The sequence below is a fragment of the Hippopotamus amphibius genome, chromosome 3 (assembly GCF_030028045.1).
Source record: "Hippopotamus amphibius kiboko isolate mHipAmp2 chromosome 3, mHipAmp2.hap2, whole genome shotgun sequence".
NCBI classification, from domain to species: domain Eukaryota; kingdom Metazoa; phylum Chordata; class Mammalia; order Artiodactyla; family Hippopotamidae; genus Hippopotamus; species Hippopotamus amphibius.
In genome coordinates this window covers 133,351,013-133,371,598 of record NC_080188.1, presented here as the reverse complement: position 1 = coordinate 133,371,598, position 20,586 = coordinate 133,351,013, and the positions used below count along the sequence as shown (strand labels likewise).

Here is a 20,586-nt window from a genome sequence, read left to right as displayed (position 1 = left end):
CTACAGTTTTTCTGATTTGAACTTGATATAAATGTAATCATATTATAAATATTTTTCCTGCAATTTACTTTTCCCACACAGTATGGTACTTCTGACAAGGTCTGATAAGTAGCATTTTTAATACCATAATTTAATACCAAATTTCATTATGACTTCTTTGATCTATAGATTATTTAGAACTGTGCCTTTTAATTTTTAACAGTATAGGAGTTCTTAGTTTCATCTTTTTGTTATTGATTTCTAGCTTAATTGCACTGACAGTGAATGCAGTCCATATGCTAGTTTTGGAAATTTGCTAATATTTCCTTTATGACCTGGTATAGATTAATTTTTTAACACTTTCATATATGGTTGGAAAACCATGTGTTGATAGATGCAGTGTATATACATACAGCCACTAGATCAAATTTAATAATAACAATAATCAAATCTTCTGCATCCTAGCAGATCTTCTTGGCTCTGTCGTCTATGAATTACTGAGAGAGGTATGCTGCAATTTCCCACCATGGCAGCAGAATGTCAATTTTCTCCTGCAGGTCAGTTATTGTTTCCAAGCTATATTATTAGGAACATACTAGTTTAGCTTTCTTTTGGCTACTATTTGCTTTTTCCATCCTTTGACCTTCCACTTTTCTGTAGCTTAATGCTTTTAGGTGTTTCTCTTATAAACAGCATAAAGTTGAATTTTGCTTTTCTCCTCCATCCAGTGTGACAATCTTTGCCTTCTAAATGCAGAGTTCAGTACATTTCCACTTATTGTGATTATGGATAATATTTTAGATTCATTTCTACTATAATATTTTGTGCCTTCATAATCTAGCGGTTTCTTTATTTCTCTCTTCATGCCATCTTTTGGACTGAATCTGTCCACCTCATTCCACGATACTACTTCCACTAGATTTTGAAATGATATATCCTAATTATATTTTGTTAGTGGTTACCCCTCAAAATTTTAAAATGCCAATTAATTTAACAAGTCTATACAGTCATTATCTTTACCTACTTCCCAAACAGTAGAAACTCTGAGTGCTTTAAGTTCAGTCACATCCCTCACAATTTATTAGATGTCATTATCCAGAAATTACAGTAGACCCCCTTTATCTGTGGTATCGCTTTCTGTGGTTTCACTTACCTTCACTCAACCACAGTCTAAAAATATTAAATGAAAAATTCCGGAAATAATTCATAAATTTTAAATTCTGCACTATTCTGAGTAGCATGATGAAATCTCGCACTGTCCTGCACAGGGCTTTGATACGGTCCATGATTTCAGGAATTCATGAGGAGCCTTGGAACATATCCCCCAAGGATAAGAGCGGAATACTATACTTCCATCTTCATTTGTTTTAACCTGACAAACTAGACATGGTTAATGTTTTATACCATCAACTTTTTAAAAACTTTCATCCACGTTTATTGTTTTTGTTGTTGTTGTTGGCTATTCATTTCTGTATCTCAAAATCTTCTTCGAGGTCATTTTCCTTCTTCCTTAATACCTTGACCCCTTTGAAGATCACACAAAATTTTGAATGTCCCCTCAATTTGGCTTTATCTGCTGTTTCTTCATGGTAAAATCCAGGTTATGCATTTTTGGCAAGAATGCCACAGAAGTGATATTGTGCCCTTTTCAGTGCATCTCATCAGAAGGTACAGATGTCAGTATGTCTCATGACTAGTAATGTTACTCTGATTACTAAGTTATGGTAGTGTAACCCCATGTCTCTTAATCTCTCATGTTTTTCCATCTCTACGTCTCTCTGTGTTATATTCTATATAATTTCTTCAGATCAATCTTCCCATTTACTATTTCTTTCTTCAAATGTGCATAATTTTTTGTTTTAACCTGTGCATTATTTTTCTAATTTAAACTTTTTTAATTATCACATTACCAGATTTGTTTTCAAAATGTCCTGATCAATTCTGATAATCTTTTGTTCTTTCATCATACTTTAATTCCCTCTTTTACTTAACATATTTATTTTACCTTTTGTATCTGTTAATTCAAATATCTGCAGTCTTTCAGAATTTTATTCTGTAGTTTATTTCCTCTAACTCTTGTTCGTGGTGGCCTGTTTCCTGGTGTGTTTAATAATTTGGGGGAGGTGAGGGGATGTGGATTCATGTTCAATTGGAACTCTACCTTTGGCAATTTGTTTAGATGTCTGTGTAAAGTGCCTTTCTCTGAGAAGGATTTACATTTGCTTCTGCCAGAAGACTCACAGTACTACCAACACAGGACCACTTAAACTAAATTTTTGTCTTGATTTTTTTGGGGGGGCCACACAAGTAGTATAAATTCAGGCTCAAACTGCATGAGTTCAGGCTTGTGGTAAAGAGAACATTTTTCCTTTATTTCCACTCTACTCAAAGCTAATACCAAGCCAGGTACTTACCAACACTCTCCCCGTGTGGTATGGCAATCTACTTTTTTGTCTTTTAGCTACTAAGAATGTCATTCTTTAGAAGTTCCAGCTTTATTTGGGTGGGGGTAGGAGGGCTTCAGCTGTGACTTCTCACCTTGTTTGGGTCCAGAGCTTTCTTTCCTGTTCCCAGATGCTAGGCCAAAAGGATGAGGAAATAGCTCCAGGACAAGCACCACTTCCAGTGCTAGCTTACCATTATGGATTCATGTTATCTTAATATTTCTGGCCTTTAAGAAGTCCTTCCTTGCTCCTCAGTTCAGCCATGAAATAAGAGTTTTGAATGGTTTTTAACCCAGCACTTCCTGGTGTACTAAAATGCAGTTTGTCTGTACCTCTAGCCCACCACATTGCCAAAAACTGAAGTCTTTAAGGTTTCCTGAAGAATGGTAGGCGAAAAAAATGCTTTATGGTTTAGCAGAAAAGGAAAGTTTTCAATGATAATTCTTAAAAAGAGATCTGGGTTAAATTTCAGGTTCTACAACTATAAACTAAGACTAATAATCACAGAATCAACCCCAATGGGTAGTAAGTAAGAAGAGGGTTTCCTACCAATTCACATTTGTCCTGTTTAGCCATTCCCTGCTGCCTAGAGTTACTATTTTTATAGACCACCCAGAGTAAGCCAGTTCCTTGAATCCTGTGCCAAAAATAGCTAGATGCCTTCTTTACCATCCACACAATATCAATAAGGTCAGAAAAATTAACCCTTTTAAGTCTACTTAGTTTATTTTCTTTTTCTGTGTGATGACTATTCAGTAACCCCAAACTCTCCAAACTAGTCAGTTTTGCTACACATTACTCTGACAAAACTCTCTTACTTTAGATGTAAGATGTATTTACATTTCATCACCAAGTGCCTTCAGGAAATGTTTCTTAAGGCATACCTATATTTGGCAAATGTGTGTGATATATTTTCTCACTTGGACCCATACCAATAAGGCACAAAAGTTCAATTCTACATTGAACATCTGAAACAACATTAACAACACTATTATAGTAATGTGATCTCTTCTGAAAGAGTTTAGGTTCCTAAATTTAAAAATGCTTTCGAAATCTCTGATTAAAATGTCTGTTGGTCTGGCCAGATTTAGTTTTGTGCTACCTGAGAAAAATTAGAACTCACAATCTATTATTTAAAAACCTATGCTGTTTCTGCACCAATTAAAACATAATAATGCTTGCTTTATAGATATACAAGGCCATGGATGTGGAAGTTTTTCAATAAATATCTTCCAGGTGGTACTAATAAGGTTCAACTGGGGAGTTCCGGCTCCTCTGGCAGACTCCCAGGCCTGAGAAGATCATCGGTCTTGCAGTGAAAAGACTACAAACGATGAGGTCAATTAAGAAATGCTTCTGAATAATATACATGATGGAACATCTCCATTCCCAACATTTGGTTCAGGGGTAGATTTCAGTCTTTCAAACACTGTTGCTCTCTGAGCTTTGATATTTCACTGTTTGCGCCAAATTCTCGCCAGAAGAAATAGTTCCTGCTTTTTTATGAGTTTCATAGCCAGTTTCTTTCCTATTTCCTTCTTGGTGTCTGGAGATATTCCAATTTGTTGAGACATTCTGATATTTCTTCATTCCTTCCAGTTCTCCTCTTTGTTGCTTTTCTTCAATCTAAGCCTTTTAACATGTTTTTAAAATCTGAACAGTTCCTAATATTCCCACTACTTCTTGGCTTTCTGTTCCTAAAGCCTTCACACAGAGACAGACGCAGATTTCCTTGGGTTGTTCCTCAGTATTTTCAAGTATTTAAACTTTCTCCCATTCTTAATTCCCCTTTTTGTACTGTCCATCTAATTGTTTAAACACAAAACTTTATTAATAAATTGAGACCATTATCTCCTCCACCCATAATGGATCAATCTACTTGCTCATGGAAATAAGGCCCTTCCCCTGATACACTCATCACCTTAGCATCTGTGAAGATCAGTAATTCATTAAAAAATTTTTTGTTCCTGTCTTATTTTTCAAATCTCTGTTGACTTATGAGGGCTTTCACAACAAGACGTCTCTAATACCGTCCTCACTTCCTGCAGCATAATTCCATTCTCTGTATTCGTTCATCAAATGCTACTCCACGAAGCCTGTGTGGCTACCATCATGAGAGTTACTGATGTTCCTTCAAGAATATGCCCCTATCTTTATGTGACATCTACATAATTTTCTTTTATACCACAGATGTTTACATATGTGCTTCTCTTACCAGACTTTTATTCATGTTTGCATTCCTGGCTCCTTGTTCAGTACTTGGCAAACAACAAAATATTTGCTGTATGTCTGACTGAATAAATAATGAGCACCTCATATAGCCTAGATAAGAAATGAGGAACTAAAAGCACACAGCTTTTGAGATATAGCAAATGAACATACACAAATGTGTATCTCCCCTGGGACGAACACTGTCTTGCTTTACAGGACAAAATTAAAGACCTAGACAACATGATCTAAGACCTTATACTTGTGACAAAATATGCATAAGAAACAATAACAGCACAGAGCACAACTTCAACAAGTAGAAGAAAATGGAACAAATTGATAACTGGTGAGAATCAGCTGAATAAAGCAATATCAAGAATGTCAGTGGGGAGAAGAAAAAACATAAGCTGAAAGAGAGAAGGAAGTTCTTTCATTTTAGGAATGGTGTATATAAACATACAAAATAGGAATTATTAAATATATGCAGAGTATGGCAAGCAGGTTAGTTGTCAATAAACACTAGGTATATGTTTAATACATGCAAGTAGGTTTATAGCAAATCATACCGAAAGAAAGGATTTTTTTCGGTCAAGACTGCAACTAATCCTTTTAAAAGAGAAATACAACTAGCTAAAGACACATCAAAAATAACTTACTACTTAAATAAATAAATAAATAAAATAACTTACTACTAATGGGGGCATGGGGGTGAGAAGGGAACACATTCATTCACACCACAAATAGTTACTGAGAAACCACTATGTGCCAGGCACTGTTCTAAGCACTGTGAACCAAAACAGAGATGAAAATCTCTGCAAGGAAATAAAGAAAATAAATAAGTAAATTACATAGTATACTAGAAGATGAGAGGTACTATGGAAAAAAAGAAAGGAAAAAGAGAATAGGAAGTGTGGTGGCAGGAGAAAGGGTGGCAATTTAGAGAAGGCAGTCCATGACACCCTCATTGAGATGGCATTTGAACTAACACTTGATGGAAGGCCACTGGGGGAAGAGCATTCCAGGCAGTAGGAATAATAAATGTGAAGACCCTGAAGCAGGAACATCATTAGTGTGTTTGAGGAACAGCAAGGAGGCCAGTGTGGCTGCAGGAAAGATAACATTTTTGATCCAGAAGATAGGTAAATATTAAAAAAACACAGTATCTATGTTAGGAAAGGTATACAGAAATGGATCTTCCTCTTACTGCTGCTTGGAGTATATACTGCACAGTCTTTTCGGAAATCAATGTGGCAGAATCTATAACAATTTCAGCTATTCATGCCTTCTAACTCCAGTCTACTTCTCTCTCTCTCCACACACACACACACACACTACAGACTCTATGTACATAAACAATACCATATGTGTGTGTCTATGTGTGTATGGAAATAATTTAAATGCCACTTAATAGGAGAATGGTTAAATTAATTATGGCGGCAGTTCTCAAAGTGTAGAGCCCTGAGGTTCCACGTAGTCTGAAGACCATTCAAAAGGAATCGGAAAAGGAGCAGCCTTGGTAATGATAAAAGTTAGAATCTTCAGGGGTTACTAATGGTCACCTTTAAAAACTGATATTTAAATATAAGATAATAATTGAAACCTATGGCTCTCTTTTCCTCAATGGCTGCGGACAAAAGCCATGGGGGAGTCAGTAGAAAAAGTCATTATATAAAAGAGATTCTGAAAGGAAGAAATAAGTGTAGCTGGAGAAGTTCTAACAAATGGCCTACACCCATGGAGCCCCCTCTAGTACTGAGAGTCCCAGTATAAAATACTTCATTTTGAGAGCTGTTGGTGACTCTATACTCATTCTACAGTAATCTCATTCACTTTATTCAAGGAATTTAATTATATTCAAGTTCCTAAGTCAGGATGACAAAGTTTTGATTAACATTTCTCTTTTCTCCTTTATTAATCAAGAAATCTTGATAAGTAAAGAAGTCCCAGTCCTCAAACACAAAAATTAAAATGACAAAATGATTTTAACATGAAGAACATGGGTAAAATGTCAAGAAATGAATAAAGTAGTAAAGCAATTTTTTAATAATTTAAATGCTTACTCCAGGTATCTCTTCAGCATAGTCTATGTAACTTGTCTAGTATAGTATGAACTTTGAAAAATACGTCAACTCAGAATTATGACTTCTTTTCATTGAGCTGTCTTAGTGAAATAAGTAAAAAGTAGATAGGTCTCTGGGGCTCCATGATGAGCTATCAAATGCTCTGGGGAATTGTGCTAACACCAAACAATAATAAAAGTCCAATACAAGATCTATATTTTATTTTTTAGAAACCAACTACACAGGAATAAAATGAGAGTGACCTAGTTTGGCCACCAAATGTGAAAAAAGGGGTTCATTATACTGTTTTTCTCTAATTTCTCTATGTATGTGAATCTTCATAATAAAAAGTTTTATTAATAAAAAAAGATTATTCAACATAACTTTCAGTTCTCAGCTAACTTTAATATAGATTTCATTCCTTTCTGTAATAAATCTGCTTTCCAAGATTACTACTGATCTGCTAATGAACAAATTCAACGTTTTCGTCTCAGCTTTCTGCCTCTCCCAAGCCCTCAGCATCTGATGCCACTGCTCAAGACCCTCTTGAAAGTCGTTTCATCCTTGGCTTCAGAAAACCATCCTCTTCTCGTTCTGTCCCTAAGCCTATTCACTAAAAGTTCCTCTTCCTGAGCCTGTCTACTGTTCATGCTGATTCCCTCAGGTTCTTATTCTTATTGCTCTCCTTCCTCTAACTTTCTCCTTGGATGATCTCAGCTACTCCACTGACATCTGTCACCTACCACCTAATTCCCAATATATGGTCACTCTCTCAGATCTCCTCACTAACGATAACCCACCGTCTCCTTGTAAAAGGTTCACTTTCCACATTGGCTGCCTCACATTACAGCATCGCCGCTCAGTCCCCAAGACAGAAACTCTGGAATTATGTTTAATTTCACTCTTTTCTTCCTCACGTTCCACACTGTATTTGTCATCAAACCCCACAGAGTCAACGGGGAGGGAGACAGTTCAAGATGGCAGAGGAGATGGACATGCACTCATTCCCTCTCACAAGAGCACCAGAATCACAATGAACTGCTGCACAACCAACGACAGGAAGACACTAGAACTCACCAAAAAAGACACCCCACATCCAGAGACAAAGAAGCCCCAATGAGATGGTAGGAGGGGCGCAATCGCAATAAAATCAAATCCCATAACCACTGGATGGGCAACTCACAAGCTGGAGAACAGTTATACCACAGAAGTCCACCCACTGGAGTGAGGGTTCTGAGCCCCACGTCAGGCTTCCCAATCTGGGGGTCCAGCAATGGGAGGAGGAATCCCCAGAGAATCAGACTTGAAAGGCCAGTGGGATTTGATCGCAGGACCTCCACAGGACTGGGGGAAACAGAGATGCCACTCGAAGGGCACACAAAAAGTAGTGTGCACACCAGGACCCAGGGGGGTGTGCACACCAGGACCCAGGGGGAAGGAGCAGTGACCCAACAGGAGACTGAACCAGACCCACCTGCTGGTTTCGAAGGGTTATCTGCAGAGGTGGGGGCAGCTGTGGCTCACTGTGGGGATGGGGACACTGGCGGCAGGGGTTCTGGGAAGTGCTCACTGGTATGAGCCCTCCCGGAGTCTGCCATGAGCCATGCCAAAGAGCCTGTAAGTTCCAGTACTGGGTCGCCTCAGGCCAAACAACCAACAGGGTGGGAATATAGCCTCACCCACTGGCAGACAAGCAGATTAAAGTTTTACTGAGCTCAGCCCACCAAAGCAACACCCAGCCCTACCCACTACAACTCCCTCCCATCAGGAAGCATGCACAAGCCTCTTAGATAGCTTCCTGCACAAGAGGGCAGACAGCAGTATCAAGCAGTATCAGGAGTATTTTGTTCTGTGGAACTGAAAACCACAGCCATAGAAAGATAGAGAAAATGAAAAGGTAGAGTACTGTGTACCAGATGAAGGGACAAGATAAAACCCCAGAAAGACAACTAAATGAAGTGGAGATAGGCAACCCTCCAGGAAAAGAATTCAGAATAACGATAGTGAAGATGATCCAGGACTTTGAAAGAAGACTGGATGCAAAGATTGAAAAGATGCAAGAAAAGTTTACCAAAGACCTAGAAGAATTAAAGAACAAACAAACAAAGATATGCAACACAATAACTGAAATGAAAAATACACTAGAAGGAACCAATAGCAGATTAACTGAGGCAGAAGGACGAATAAGTGACCTGGGAGACAGAATGGTGAAAGTCACTGATGTGGAAAAGAATAAAGAAAAAAGAATGAAAAGAACTGAAGACAGCCTAAGAGACTTCTGGGACAACGTTAAACACACCAACATTCGCATTACAGGGGTCCCAGGAGGAGAAGAGAGAGAGAAAGGACCCGAGAAAATACTGGAAGAGATTATAGTCGAAAACTTCCCTAACATGGGAAAGGAAATAGCCACCCAAATCCAGGAAGCAGAGAGTCCCAGGGAGGATAAACCCAAGGAGAAACATGCCAAGACAAACTGACAAAAATTAAAGACAAAGAAAAATATTAAAAGCAACAAGGGAAAAATGACAGATAACATACAAGGGAACTCCCATAAGGGTAACAGCAGATTTCTCAGCAGAAACTCTGCAAGCCAGAAGGGAGTGGCACAACATATTTAAAGTGATGAAAGGGAAGAACCTACAACCAAGAATACTCTACAGCAAGGATCTCATTCAGATTCAGTGGAGAAATCAAAAGCTTTACAGACAAGCAAAAGCTAAGAGAATTCAGCACCACCAAACCACTCTTACAACAAATGCTAAAGGAAGTTCTCTAAGCGGGAAACACAAGAGAAGAAGAGGATCTACAAAAACAAACCCAGAACAATTAAGGAAATGGTAATAGGAACATACATGTTGATAATTACCTTAAATGTAAATGGACTAAATGCTCCAACCAAAAGACACAGACTGGCTGAATGGATACAAAAACAAGACCCATATATATGCTGTCTACAAGAGACCCACTTCAGACCTAGAGACACATACAGACTGAAAGTGAGGGGATGGAAAAAGATATTCCATGCAAATGGGAATCAAAAGAAAGCTGGAGTAGCGATACTCATATCAGATGAAATAGACTTTAAAATAAAAAATGTTGCAAGAAACAAGAAAGTACACTCTATAATAATCAAGGGAACAATCCAAGAAGAGAAGATAATTATAAATATCTATGCACCCAATACAGGAGCACCTCAATACATAAGGCAAACGCTAACAACTGTATAAGAGGAAATCTACAGTAACACAATAATAGTGTGGGACTTTAACACCTCACGTACACCAATGGACAGATCATTCAGAGAGAAAATTAATAAAGGAAATACAAGCTTTAAATGACACAATAAACCAGCTAGATTTAATAGATATCTATAGGACATTACACCCAAAAAGAGAGCAGATTACACTTTCTTCTTAAGTGCACATGGAACATTCTCCAGGATAGATAACATTTGGGATCACAAATCAAGCCTTGGTAAATTTAAGAAAACTGAAGTTGTGTCAAGCATCTTTTCCAACCACAACGCTATGACATTCGAAATCAATTACAAGAAAAAAACTGTAAAAGACACAAACACATGGAGTCTAAAGAATACGCTACTAAATAACCAAGAGATCACTGAAGAAATCAAAGAGGAAATCAGAAAATACTTAGAGACAAATGACAATGAAAACACAATAATCTAAAACTTATGGGATGCAGCAAAGGCAGTTCTAAGAGGGAAGTTTATAGCAATACAATCCTACCTCAAGAAACAAGAAAAATCCCAAATAAACACTCTAACCTTACAACTAAAGAAACTAGAGAAAGAAGAGCAAACAAAACCCAAAGTGAGTAGACAGAGAGAAATCATAAAGATCAGAGCAGAAATAAATGAAATAGAAACAAAGAAAACAATAGTAAAAATCAATAAAACTAAAAGCTGGTTCTTTGAGAAGACAAACAAAACTGATAAACCTTTAGCAAGACTCATTCAAGAAAAACAGGGAGAGGACTCAAATCAATAAAATCAGAAATGAAACAGGAGAACTTACAATGGACACTGCAGAAATAGAAAGCACCATAAGAGATTACTACAAGCAACTATATACCAATAAAATGGACAACCTGGATGAAATGGACAGAGTCTTAGAAAGGTATAACATTCCAAGCCCGAATCAGGAAGAAATAGAAAATATGAAGAGACCAATCACAAGTAATGAAATTGAAACTGTGATTAAAAATTTTCCAACAAACAAAAGTCCAGGACTAGATGGCTTCAAAGGTGAATTCTATCAAACACTTAGAGAAAAGCCAACACCCATTCTTTTCAAACTCTTCCAAAAAATTGCAGAGGAAGGAACACTCCCAAACTCATTTTATGAGGCCACCATCACTCTGATACCAAAACCAGACAAAGATACTACAAAAAACTAAAATTACAGACCAAAGTCACTGATGAATTTAGATGCAAAAATCCTCAACAAAATACTAGCTAACAGAATCCAACAACACATGAAAAAGATCATAATACACCATGATCAAGTGGGGTTTATCCCTGGGATGCAAGGATTCTTCAATATACACAAATCAATCAATGTGATACATCATATTAACAAACTGAAGGATAAAAACCACATGATCATCTCAATAGATGCAGAAAAAGCTTTTGACAAAATTCAACACCCATTTTTGATAAAAACTCTTCAGAAGGTGGGCATAGAGGGAACCTACCTCAACATAATAAAGGCCATATATGACCAACCCACAATAAACATCATTTTCAATGGTGAAAAACTGAAAGCATTCCCTCTAAGATCAGGAACAAGACAAGGATGTCCACTCTTGCCACTAGTATTCAACACGGTTTTGGAAGTCCTTGCCACAGCAATCAGAGAAGAAAAAGAAATAAAAGGAATCCAAATTGGAAAAGAAAAAGTAAAACTGTCACTGTTTGCAGATGATGTGATATTATACATAGAAAATCCTAAAGATGCCACCAGAAAATTACCTGAACTAATCAATGAATTTGGCAAAGTTGTAGGATACAAAATTAACACACAGAAATCTCTTGCATTTCTATACACTAACAATGAAAGATCAGAAAGGGAAATGAAGGAAACAATCCCATTCACCATTGCAACAAAAAGAATAAAATACCTAGGAAATCAACCTAACTAAGGAGGTAAAAGACCTGTACTCAGAAAACTGTAAGACACTAATGAAAGAAATCAAAGACGAGGGCTTCCTAGGTGGCGCAGTGGGTAAGAATCCGCCTGCCAATGCGGGGGACACGGGTTCGATCCCTGCTCCAGGAAGATCCCACATGTTACGGAACAACTAAGCCTGTACGCCACAACTACTGAGCCTGAGCTTTAGAGCCCACGAGCCACAACTATTGATCCTATGTGCTGCAACTACTGAAGCCCACATGCCTAGAGCCCGTGCTCCGCAACAAGAGATGCCACGGCAATGAGGAGCCCGCGCAGCGCAAGGAAGAGTAGCCCCCACTCACCGCAATTAAAGAAAGCCCGCACACAGCAAAAAAGACCCAACAAAGCCAATAAAATAAAAATAATAAAGAAAGAAAGAAAGAAAGAAAGAAAGAAAGAAAGAAAGAAAGAAAGAAAGAAAGAAAGAAAGAAGGAAAGAAATCAAAGATGACACAAACAGATGGAGAGATATACTATGTTCTTGGGTTGGAAGAATCAACATTGTGAAAATGACTGTACTACCCAAAGCAATCTACAGATTCAATACAATCTCTATCAAATTACCAATGGCATTTTTTACAGAACTAGAACAAGAAATCCTAAAATTTGTATAGAGACACAAAAGACCCAGAGTAGCCAAAGCAATCTTGAGGAGAAAAAATGGAGCTGAAGGAATCACACTTCTTGACTTCAGACTATACTACAAAGCTACAGTAATCAAGACAATGTGGTACTGGCACAAAAACAGAAATATAGATCAATGGAACAGGATAGAGAGCCCAGAGATAAACTATGGTCAACTAATCTATGACAAAGGAGGCAAGGATATACAATGGAGAAAAGACAGCCTCTTCAATAAGTGGTGCTGGGAAAACTGGACAGCTACATCTAAAAGAATGAAATTGGAACACTCCCTAACAGCATACACAAAAATAAACTCAAAATGGATTAAAGACCTAAATGTAAGGCCAGACACTATAAAACTCCTAGAGGAAACATAGGAATAACACTCTTTGACATAAATCACAAGATCTTTTTTGACCCACCTCCTAGAGTAATGGAAATAAAAACAAAAATAAATAAGTGAGACCTAATGAAACTTAAAAGCTTCTGCACAGCAAAGGAAATGATAAACATGATGAAAAGACAACCATCAGAGTGGGAGAAAATATTTTCAAACAAATCAAAAGACAATCTCCAAAATATATAAACAGTTCATGCAGCTCAATACCAAAAAAACCAAACAACCCAATCAAAAAAGGGGCAGAAGACCTAATTAGGCATTTTTTCAAAGAAGACATACAAATGGCCAAGAAGCACATGAAAAGCTGCTCAGCATCACTAATTATTAGAGAAATGCAAATCAAAACTACAATGAAGTATCACCTCACACCAGTTAGAATGGGCACCATCAGAAAATCTACAAACAGTAAATGATGGAGAGGGTGTGGAGAAAAGGGAACCCTCTTGCACTGTTGGTGGGAATGTAAACTGATACAGCCACTATGGAGAACAGTTATGGAGCTTCCTTGAAAAACTAAAAATAGAGTTGCCATATGACCCAGCAATCCCACTGCTAGGCATATACCCAGAGAACACCATAATTCAAAAAGACACATGCACCCCAGTGTTCGCTGCAGCACTATTGACAATAGCCAGGACATGGAAGCAATCTAAATGTCCATCAACTGACGAATGGACAAAGAAGATGTGGTACATATATACAATGGAATATTACTCAGCTGTAAAAAGGAACGAAATTGGGACATTTATAGAGACATGGATGGACCTAGAGACTGTCATACAGAGTGAAGTGAGTCAGAAAGAGAAAAACAAATATCATACGTTAACACATATATGCGGAATATAGAAAAATGGTACAGATCAACCAGTTTGCAAGGCAGAAATAGAGACACAGATGTAGAGAAAGAAACATGGACACCAAGTGGGGAAAGCGGGGGTGGGGGGGGCAGAGGGGAGATGAATTGGGAGATGGGACTGCCATATATGCATTACTAATAAGAAAAAATATATCAAATTGTACACTTTAAATATATGCAGCTTATTGTATGTCAATTGTATCTCAATAAAAGTTCTTAAAAAAAAAATTCCACAGAGTCTCTCTCAGAGATCTACCCTGGGATAGTCCACCCTTTCCATCACCATAGTCTAAGTTCAGACTCTCAACTATTACTTTAAATACATCAACAGCCTCCTAATGCTGTCTCTGCCCATAATCTCTCCTCCATCCAATCCATCCTCAATACCACCCTCAAAGTCATCTTCCTAAGATACAAAACTGACTGTTACCCTCTGCCTAAAAACCTAGGGATGCTTGATGTATCGTAACACTGTATACAGTAGTGTACTAGGCCTTTTATTATCTGGCCCCCACTTATACTGCTAGCCATATTTCCTCATACACACTCCCACATATATAAAATGCACTGAATTTTTCACTTTTTCCCTGAAAATGTCAGGCCATTTCGTAATTGTGCCTTTTATCATGCTGCTCCCTCTGCTTGGCATGCCTTTCCCATACTTTCCACCTGGCAAACGGTCATCACACTTTAAGATTGAGCTTCCTCTATGGGATTTCCCTTATTCTGTCATTCAACAAAAAAATGCTTTGAACATCCATGAATATGACATGAACCTTCTCCTCAAGGAATCCATATTTTCATTTATATTCTTTTAGTACTTTGTTCATACTGATATTATGACATTCATCACATTATCCTGTAGTCATCCTTTTATACATCTCTCCTCCCAGCTGGATCATGAGATCTTTAAAGGCATGGCCCCTGTCAAAGTACTCTTTGACTACCCAGTATTTAGGATGCTGATTTTGTTGATGTGTTGAGTGTGCCATGGTTAGTGGGAGTCTGAAAAAGATGATTTCTAAGATCGCTCTGAATTCTAGTATTCTATGACTCCAACACAAAAGCAGCATTTCTTAATTGTGATTTAGGTGAAAACCTGAACCAAATTCAGCTAGATGCTTAAAATATTTATACTGATTCCCATTCCAAACCTACTAGACAAGAAATTGAGAATTACTGCTCTACCTACTCATTTTATAGCTAGGGAGGAAGCCATCTAAGTGCCTTATAATCACTGATATTCAAGTATCACAGTATTGAGGTACGAAATATTATTATTATAAACACATTTTAGAGGTAAGTAACTGAGGCATAGAGAGATAAAGTAACTTGCCTAAGACAACAAAGTTACTAAGTGGAGGAGATAGGATTTGAACTCAGGCAGTCTAATTTCAATGCCCATGATCTTAACCAGTTCATTATTTTGCTTCATCAGTGACCTGTTGAATAACCTAAGGCTTCCATCATTAAAGAACATTAACTTTCTACCGGACCTAGGTGAAGAACAAGGAGGAGGAACCAATCTTTCTCTTCCCTTCTTGTCTCTGAGAAGAACAAAACACATCCGGTTTTCCCCAGCTTATGACTAGAGCTAGAATAATAAATAACAAGAATTTAAATTTTTAGCATTAGCATCCAAAACTAATATCTATACACTTACCTCATGGGTCCATAATTCAGTACCACAAATGCCAAAACTATCATCACACAGATAGCTCTTCGCTTCGGACTAGGAACTTTAAGCCTCTGGTTCTAAAGAAAAGGACCATATTAAATACAATTAAACTACACATCAATCTCACAAAAAGCAACATGTAAGATAACAACTCTCCTCTTTACCAGTTATGTGAATGCTTAAACAAAAAACCAAAATGCAAATGTGAGGAAACATTACTTTTCAAAGAGCAAAGCCTTCTGGAGAGACAGAAAAGGACAGCAATAGGAGAGAAGAAACACAGCAGCCCCCCTGATGCAGAGGCTTCTTCACCCAAAAGGAAAGAATTCAACAATTTTTATATTTTTATGGACCTTCAAAGAATCCTGGGACTTTCCTAGCGGCACAGTAGTTGACAATCCACCTGCCAATGCAGGGGACATGGGTTTGATCCCTGCTCTGGGAAGATCCACATGCCATGGAGCAACTATGCCTGTGCACCACAACTATTAAGCCTGCGCTCTAGAGCCTACAAGCCACAACTACTGAGCCTGCACGCCTAGAGCCTGTGCTCCACAGCAAGAGAAGCTACTGCAATGAGAAGCCTGCGCACCGCAACAAAGAGTAGTTCCTGCTCCCCACAACTAGAGAAAGCCCACAAGCAGCAACGAAGACTGAATACTGCCAATGAATTAAAACAAAAACAAAAACAAACAAACAAACCAAAGAATCCTAACATACTTCTGTGGTTTGTCTCCCTCTTAAATCACTGTTTTCAGTAACATGATGGAATATTCCCATACTCTCAAAGCAAGATAGAAAGAGCAATGTAAGAAGCCCCACTCAGTAGGCAGAGGCTTCTATTTGGTTCAGGACAGCACTGCAGAAGGAGATCCTGAAAACAGCAGATTTCATGAACAGAATTGAGGAGGAGATTAACTTTGTTGGGACTAGTATGGAAACAAAATATAAAACATAATAGTTGTCAGGTGGACCAAGAAAACATTAAAATTTTTTTATTTTGTACTGTTTTCTTAAAGGGAAGACGTTGACTATTTAGGAGCCTCAATGTGATTCATTTAGTCAAAAAAAAAAAAAAAAAAGAGTACTATGGTAATAAGTGAAGAGAAACCCAAGAAAAGGAGACAACTTCTATATACAGTTTGGGAGGTACAATTCAGAAGCTCCCTTTTCCAATACTTTATCCTTACTACAAATGTTTTGGGGTTTATTGTGTCCGCCTTTTCCTAGTACTATTATTTTACACAATTTAATATAAAATGTAAAATTTCCAATTGATTTATCAAAAGAAAAGAATACTTTAACCCATTATTTTGGCTCTATCACCACCAGCACTCACCTCTGATACAACTTCATCCAGCTGCCGCTTCAGTGATCCGTTCTCTTTCTTCAGCTTCTCATTCTCCAAAAGGGCAGCCTTTAACCTTGCCTCTAACCCTAGCATGTATTCCTTCTTCTTCTTGCGGGACTGACAAGCTGACTCTCGATTTTTTATCATACGTTGCTGTCTCCTTAGCACAGCAATCTAGGAAAAGTTACAGTGAATCAAAATATTTGGATTTTAGAATAAGATCAGGTAAGAATATACTAATTATTACAATTATCTTTAAACAAATTGTTCAAAACATAGATTACTGGTTGTTTTAAAACATATTACTCTAAGTAAATCAAAATCAAATGATTAAATAAGGCCTTCTAAAACCTGTGAAATGATTTCTTCTGGTGTTTTCTAAGGTTTATTTATTGATCTTCCAATTTTCCTTTTAGAAACACTATATATATATATGCATGTATACATATATACACCTTTAATCTATATTGCAGGCCCTGAATTAATTGACTATTTTTCAGAACCATATATCCAATTCCTTATAAGGCCACTTCTACTTGTAGAGTTACCATCACTTCAAATTCACTATGTGCAAACCGAACTCTATCTCCCTCCACCTATTTTTTAAAATCTATTCATTTTATATCAGCGGTAAGTATCTCTCAGGATATAAAGGAAGATGTGACCAGTAACCTATTTTTCTTTCATTCCCTAAATTTACTCCTTTTCTCAACCTCCCATTTAAACATTTATGGGGGATATGCTAATGACCAGTGAAAGTGTGTCTCAGTCATTCCTTTCTATTTCCATTGCCATTCCCCTAATACAAGCACTCATGAACTCATCCATAAACTACTACAATAGCCTCGTAACTACTTTAATTGGCTTCAGGCTCCCTCTGTCTACCATTTCTGAGATAACTTCCTTCCCCTAAAAAAATTTTATCTTGCTACTCCATTGCAAAGGCAAGCTAGCCATGCATTCTAACTATCCACCTTTGTTTTCAAGATCTTCCACAGTGTGACCACCCCCTACTTCTCTAACCCAACTATTTACATCACACCTTCCAATCTTATCATTTAAGGCTACTGCATGATCTTCATACACATCTAATTCGTACCTTTATTCATACTGCTTTTTCTAATTTGGAATGCTGTCTCCTCCACTAAGCTAATTCTAAGGACCGTTCAAACTCTAATTATGATAAGCCACTCAGAGTTTTTATATTGTCTGAATTTCTGATGCCCTTATAATTTGGAAGGTATACCTGAACACTTTAATGGTCTCGACTGTTTAAAAAATGTTGACTCTCTCTCTCCACCTAGATTCTATACCTTGCAAGCCAAAACCACAATATCTACCATAATGAAAACTTACTGAGCAAAATTATTTTTGTCATATTTTCTAAACTAAGGTGTGGAATCTGTTTTAGTATTAGTCTAATTTATTTTGGAGAGATGGTGAAGTAGCAAAATTAAGTCCATAAAAAGCACCAAATAATATTACATTTATTACTGTAAGTATACAGATGACTGAATTACTGACTTCTCTGCTTTGTAAAGGACTTAAAAAAAAAAAAACGTTCTACTGTGGCTGTTTAATAGCTCTTACTGACATGAGTAAATACAATTAAATCATTTAATACTTATTTCTTTCGAAATAAAAATACAATTCCCACCCCATACTACCTTTGCTAGAAACAGAGGTATACCAAAGCCAACAAAACAATCAGAATCCACAAGGAAAAGAAACAGTACATGAGATGTCAAGAGGTATTTTTTCCTTTTTTTTTTTTCTTTTTTAACTGAAACTTCATGAGAATGCTGACTTACATAACCGTCTACAAAATTTCAGAAACTTCCCTGTGGAATAACTATCCCACTCTTCAGTAATGCTAAACACACACACACACACACACACAAACACACACACACACACAGCAGAGAGCACTGGCAAAACCATGATGGACTGATTATTCGTCAATTTCAAACTATTCTCCAGACAATGCCACTTTTTTCAATCTACTGTTACTCTTAGTGATCTTCACTGTTACTTTAGAATGCCAGTGTCCATAATTAACACTTAATACTAGAGTGCTTAAGTACACAGAACTCTGAACAAACATAAAAGAGAAGGTTCCCAGATGGAAGAGTTTATACCAAAAGTGAGATAAAAGGTAACCTTACTTTAAAGTCTAATTAATGTATAGAATTTGGGGAGGCTTACAGATGGCACACCATTTAATAAATTTCAAACAAGGATTAGGGATTTCTATAAACAGTAAAAGCACCTGCATATTATACAGCATAAAGTTTCAAAGGCTGTCAATGCACATGCCTCATACTCAAAAAATGAAAACCACCTGTGGCCAAACATTTTCTTCCCATAGAAAAAGATACAATTGTTCTGAAAATGTGGTAAATACTCAATATTACCAATAAATACAGTAAAAATATATAAAATACACAGGAATCACCAAACACAGAGTTTCAACTTTACATCTCAGCAAGCTATCTTCAGCTACCTGAATAAATGATAATTTATTCTGTATTTTCTAGGCAAAAAAATATAATTTTCAGATTACACACACATATTGCTTGGTTTTTTAAAGGGGGATGATATTTTATAAGAAAAAAAAGGATCACACTGTAATTACTGTTTTGTAAACTGATTTTTGCGCATACAATGTATCATGACCATCTTTGACATGCCATGAGAATGGCAGTATAGTATTTCAATTATCTTGATGTTCCATAATACATTTAATTAACCTCCTTTTGTTGAAATTTTTATAGTTTTTGAAATTCTTTAAAATAAGCCTCATCATTCGATACTTTCAGAGAGTAGAAGAGCCAAGGCTAGAACTTAGGACAGTTGTTCCAAGCCTAGTGCTACTTACGTAACAGCTCCACACTGCTTTTAAATACCAAACAGGAAGTCTCACATCACAGTATGGAACTCTAAACTCAGTGAGCTGTGTGGTTACTTTAACTATGTGCCTGGTTGAAACTGAAGGCTTACAGAACTGCTTGCATGGAAGCTTACCCTCCTCTATTAGCAGTCTGCAAACATAAAATCCATACTATGGCCCATTAATCAATTGATACATCTCCTTTATGGGGTATGAGATGATTCAGCATGACTGAAATGAGTGAACAGCTAGCCAGTCCCTGCTTCTGATCATCGTGCCTTCAGATAACTCTTCCACCAAGCATTGTGCCTTGGAAAAAGAAAAAAGGAAAGACTCCACAGCTGCAAAATATTCTCCCTCCCTTTAGTGTCACTGCACTATAAAATATGGTGTTTCATTATTAAACAAACATTTATTTGAGTGTAAGAAAGAATCTCATAAAAGAACTTTCACAAATGGCCAAGTACTTTCTGAAGGCTGGATCAATTTAAGAGTCAAAATTCTAAGTCTCTTTCCATTATGATTTTTAATTTTAAGTTACTAACTGATAAACACTATAAGATAGGTTCTTCTTACAAATAAAATAGATTGTTTAGACCCTTCCTTCTGTGATGTTGCTAAGAAATGAGCTTCGAAGTCCTGAATGGCTATAAATTAAAGATTAAAATAAAATATTTTACTGCTAAGAAATACATTCCAACATCACACATAATCTCAAGCCAAATCAAATACTGGTAGCCTACAGGTGAATGAATCCCTGGCTTACTGCACATCTATCAGTTCTAATTCTCATTTTGCTGAATCTTTCCCTCTAAACTGATATATAAAGCAGAAACTGTCACTGATTAACCTCTTCATCATATCAAAAATTTTTTTCAATTAAATAAAAAAGAAATAAACT

The 20,586-nt window shown here is 37.0% G+C and overlaps 1 protein-coding gene across 7 annotated transcripts in view; it reads right to left on the bottom strand.

Moving 5' to 3' along the window:
* The window catches only part of ATF6 (activating transcription factor 6), a 235,502-nt gene that overhangs the window by 165,776 nt on the left and 49,140 nt on the right, over positions 1-20,586 (bottom strand). For all 7 annotated transcript variants that reach the window (XM_057727666.1, XM_057727667.1, XM_057727673.1 and 4 more), the window contains 2 exons: positions 16,784-16,969; positions 15,430-15,521 (listed from right to left, as the gene is read on the bottom strand). In XM_057727666.1, the coding sequence (XP_057583649.1) occupies positions 15,430-15,521; positions 16,784-16,969 (278 nt within the window). The remainder of the gene's footprint in view (positions 1-15,429; positions 15,522-16,783; positions 16,970-20,586) is intronic.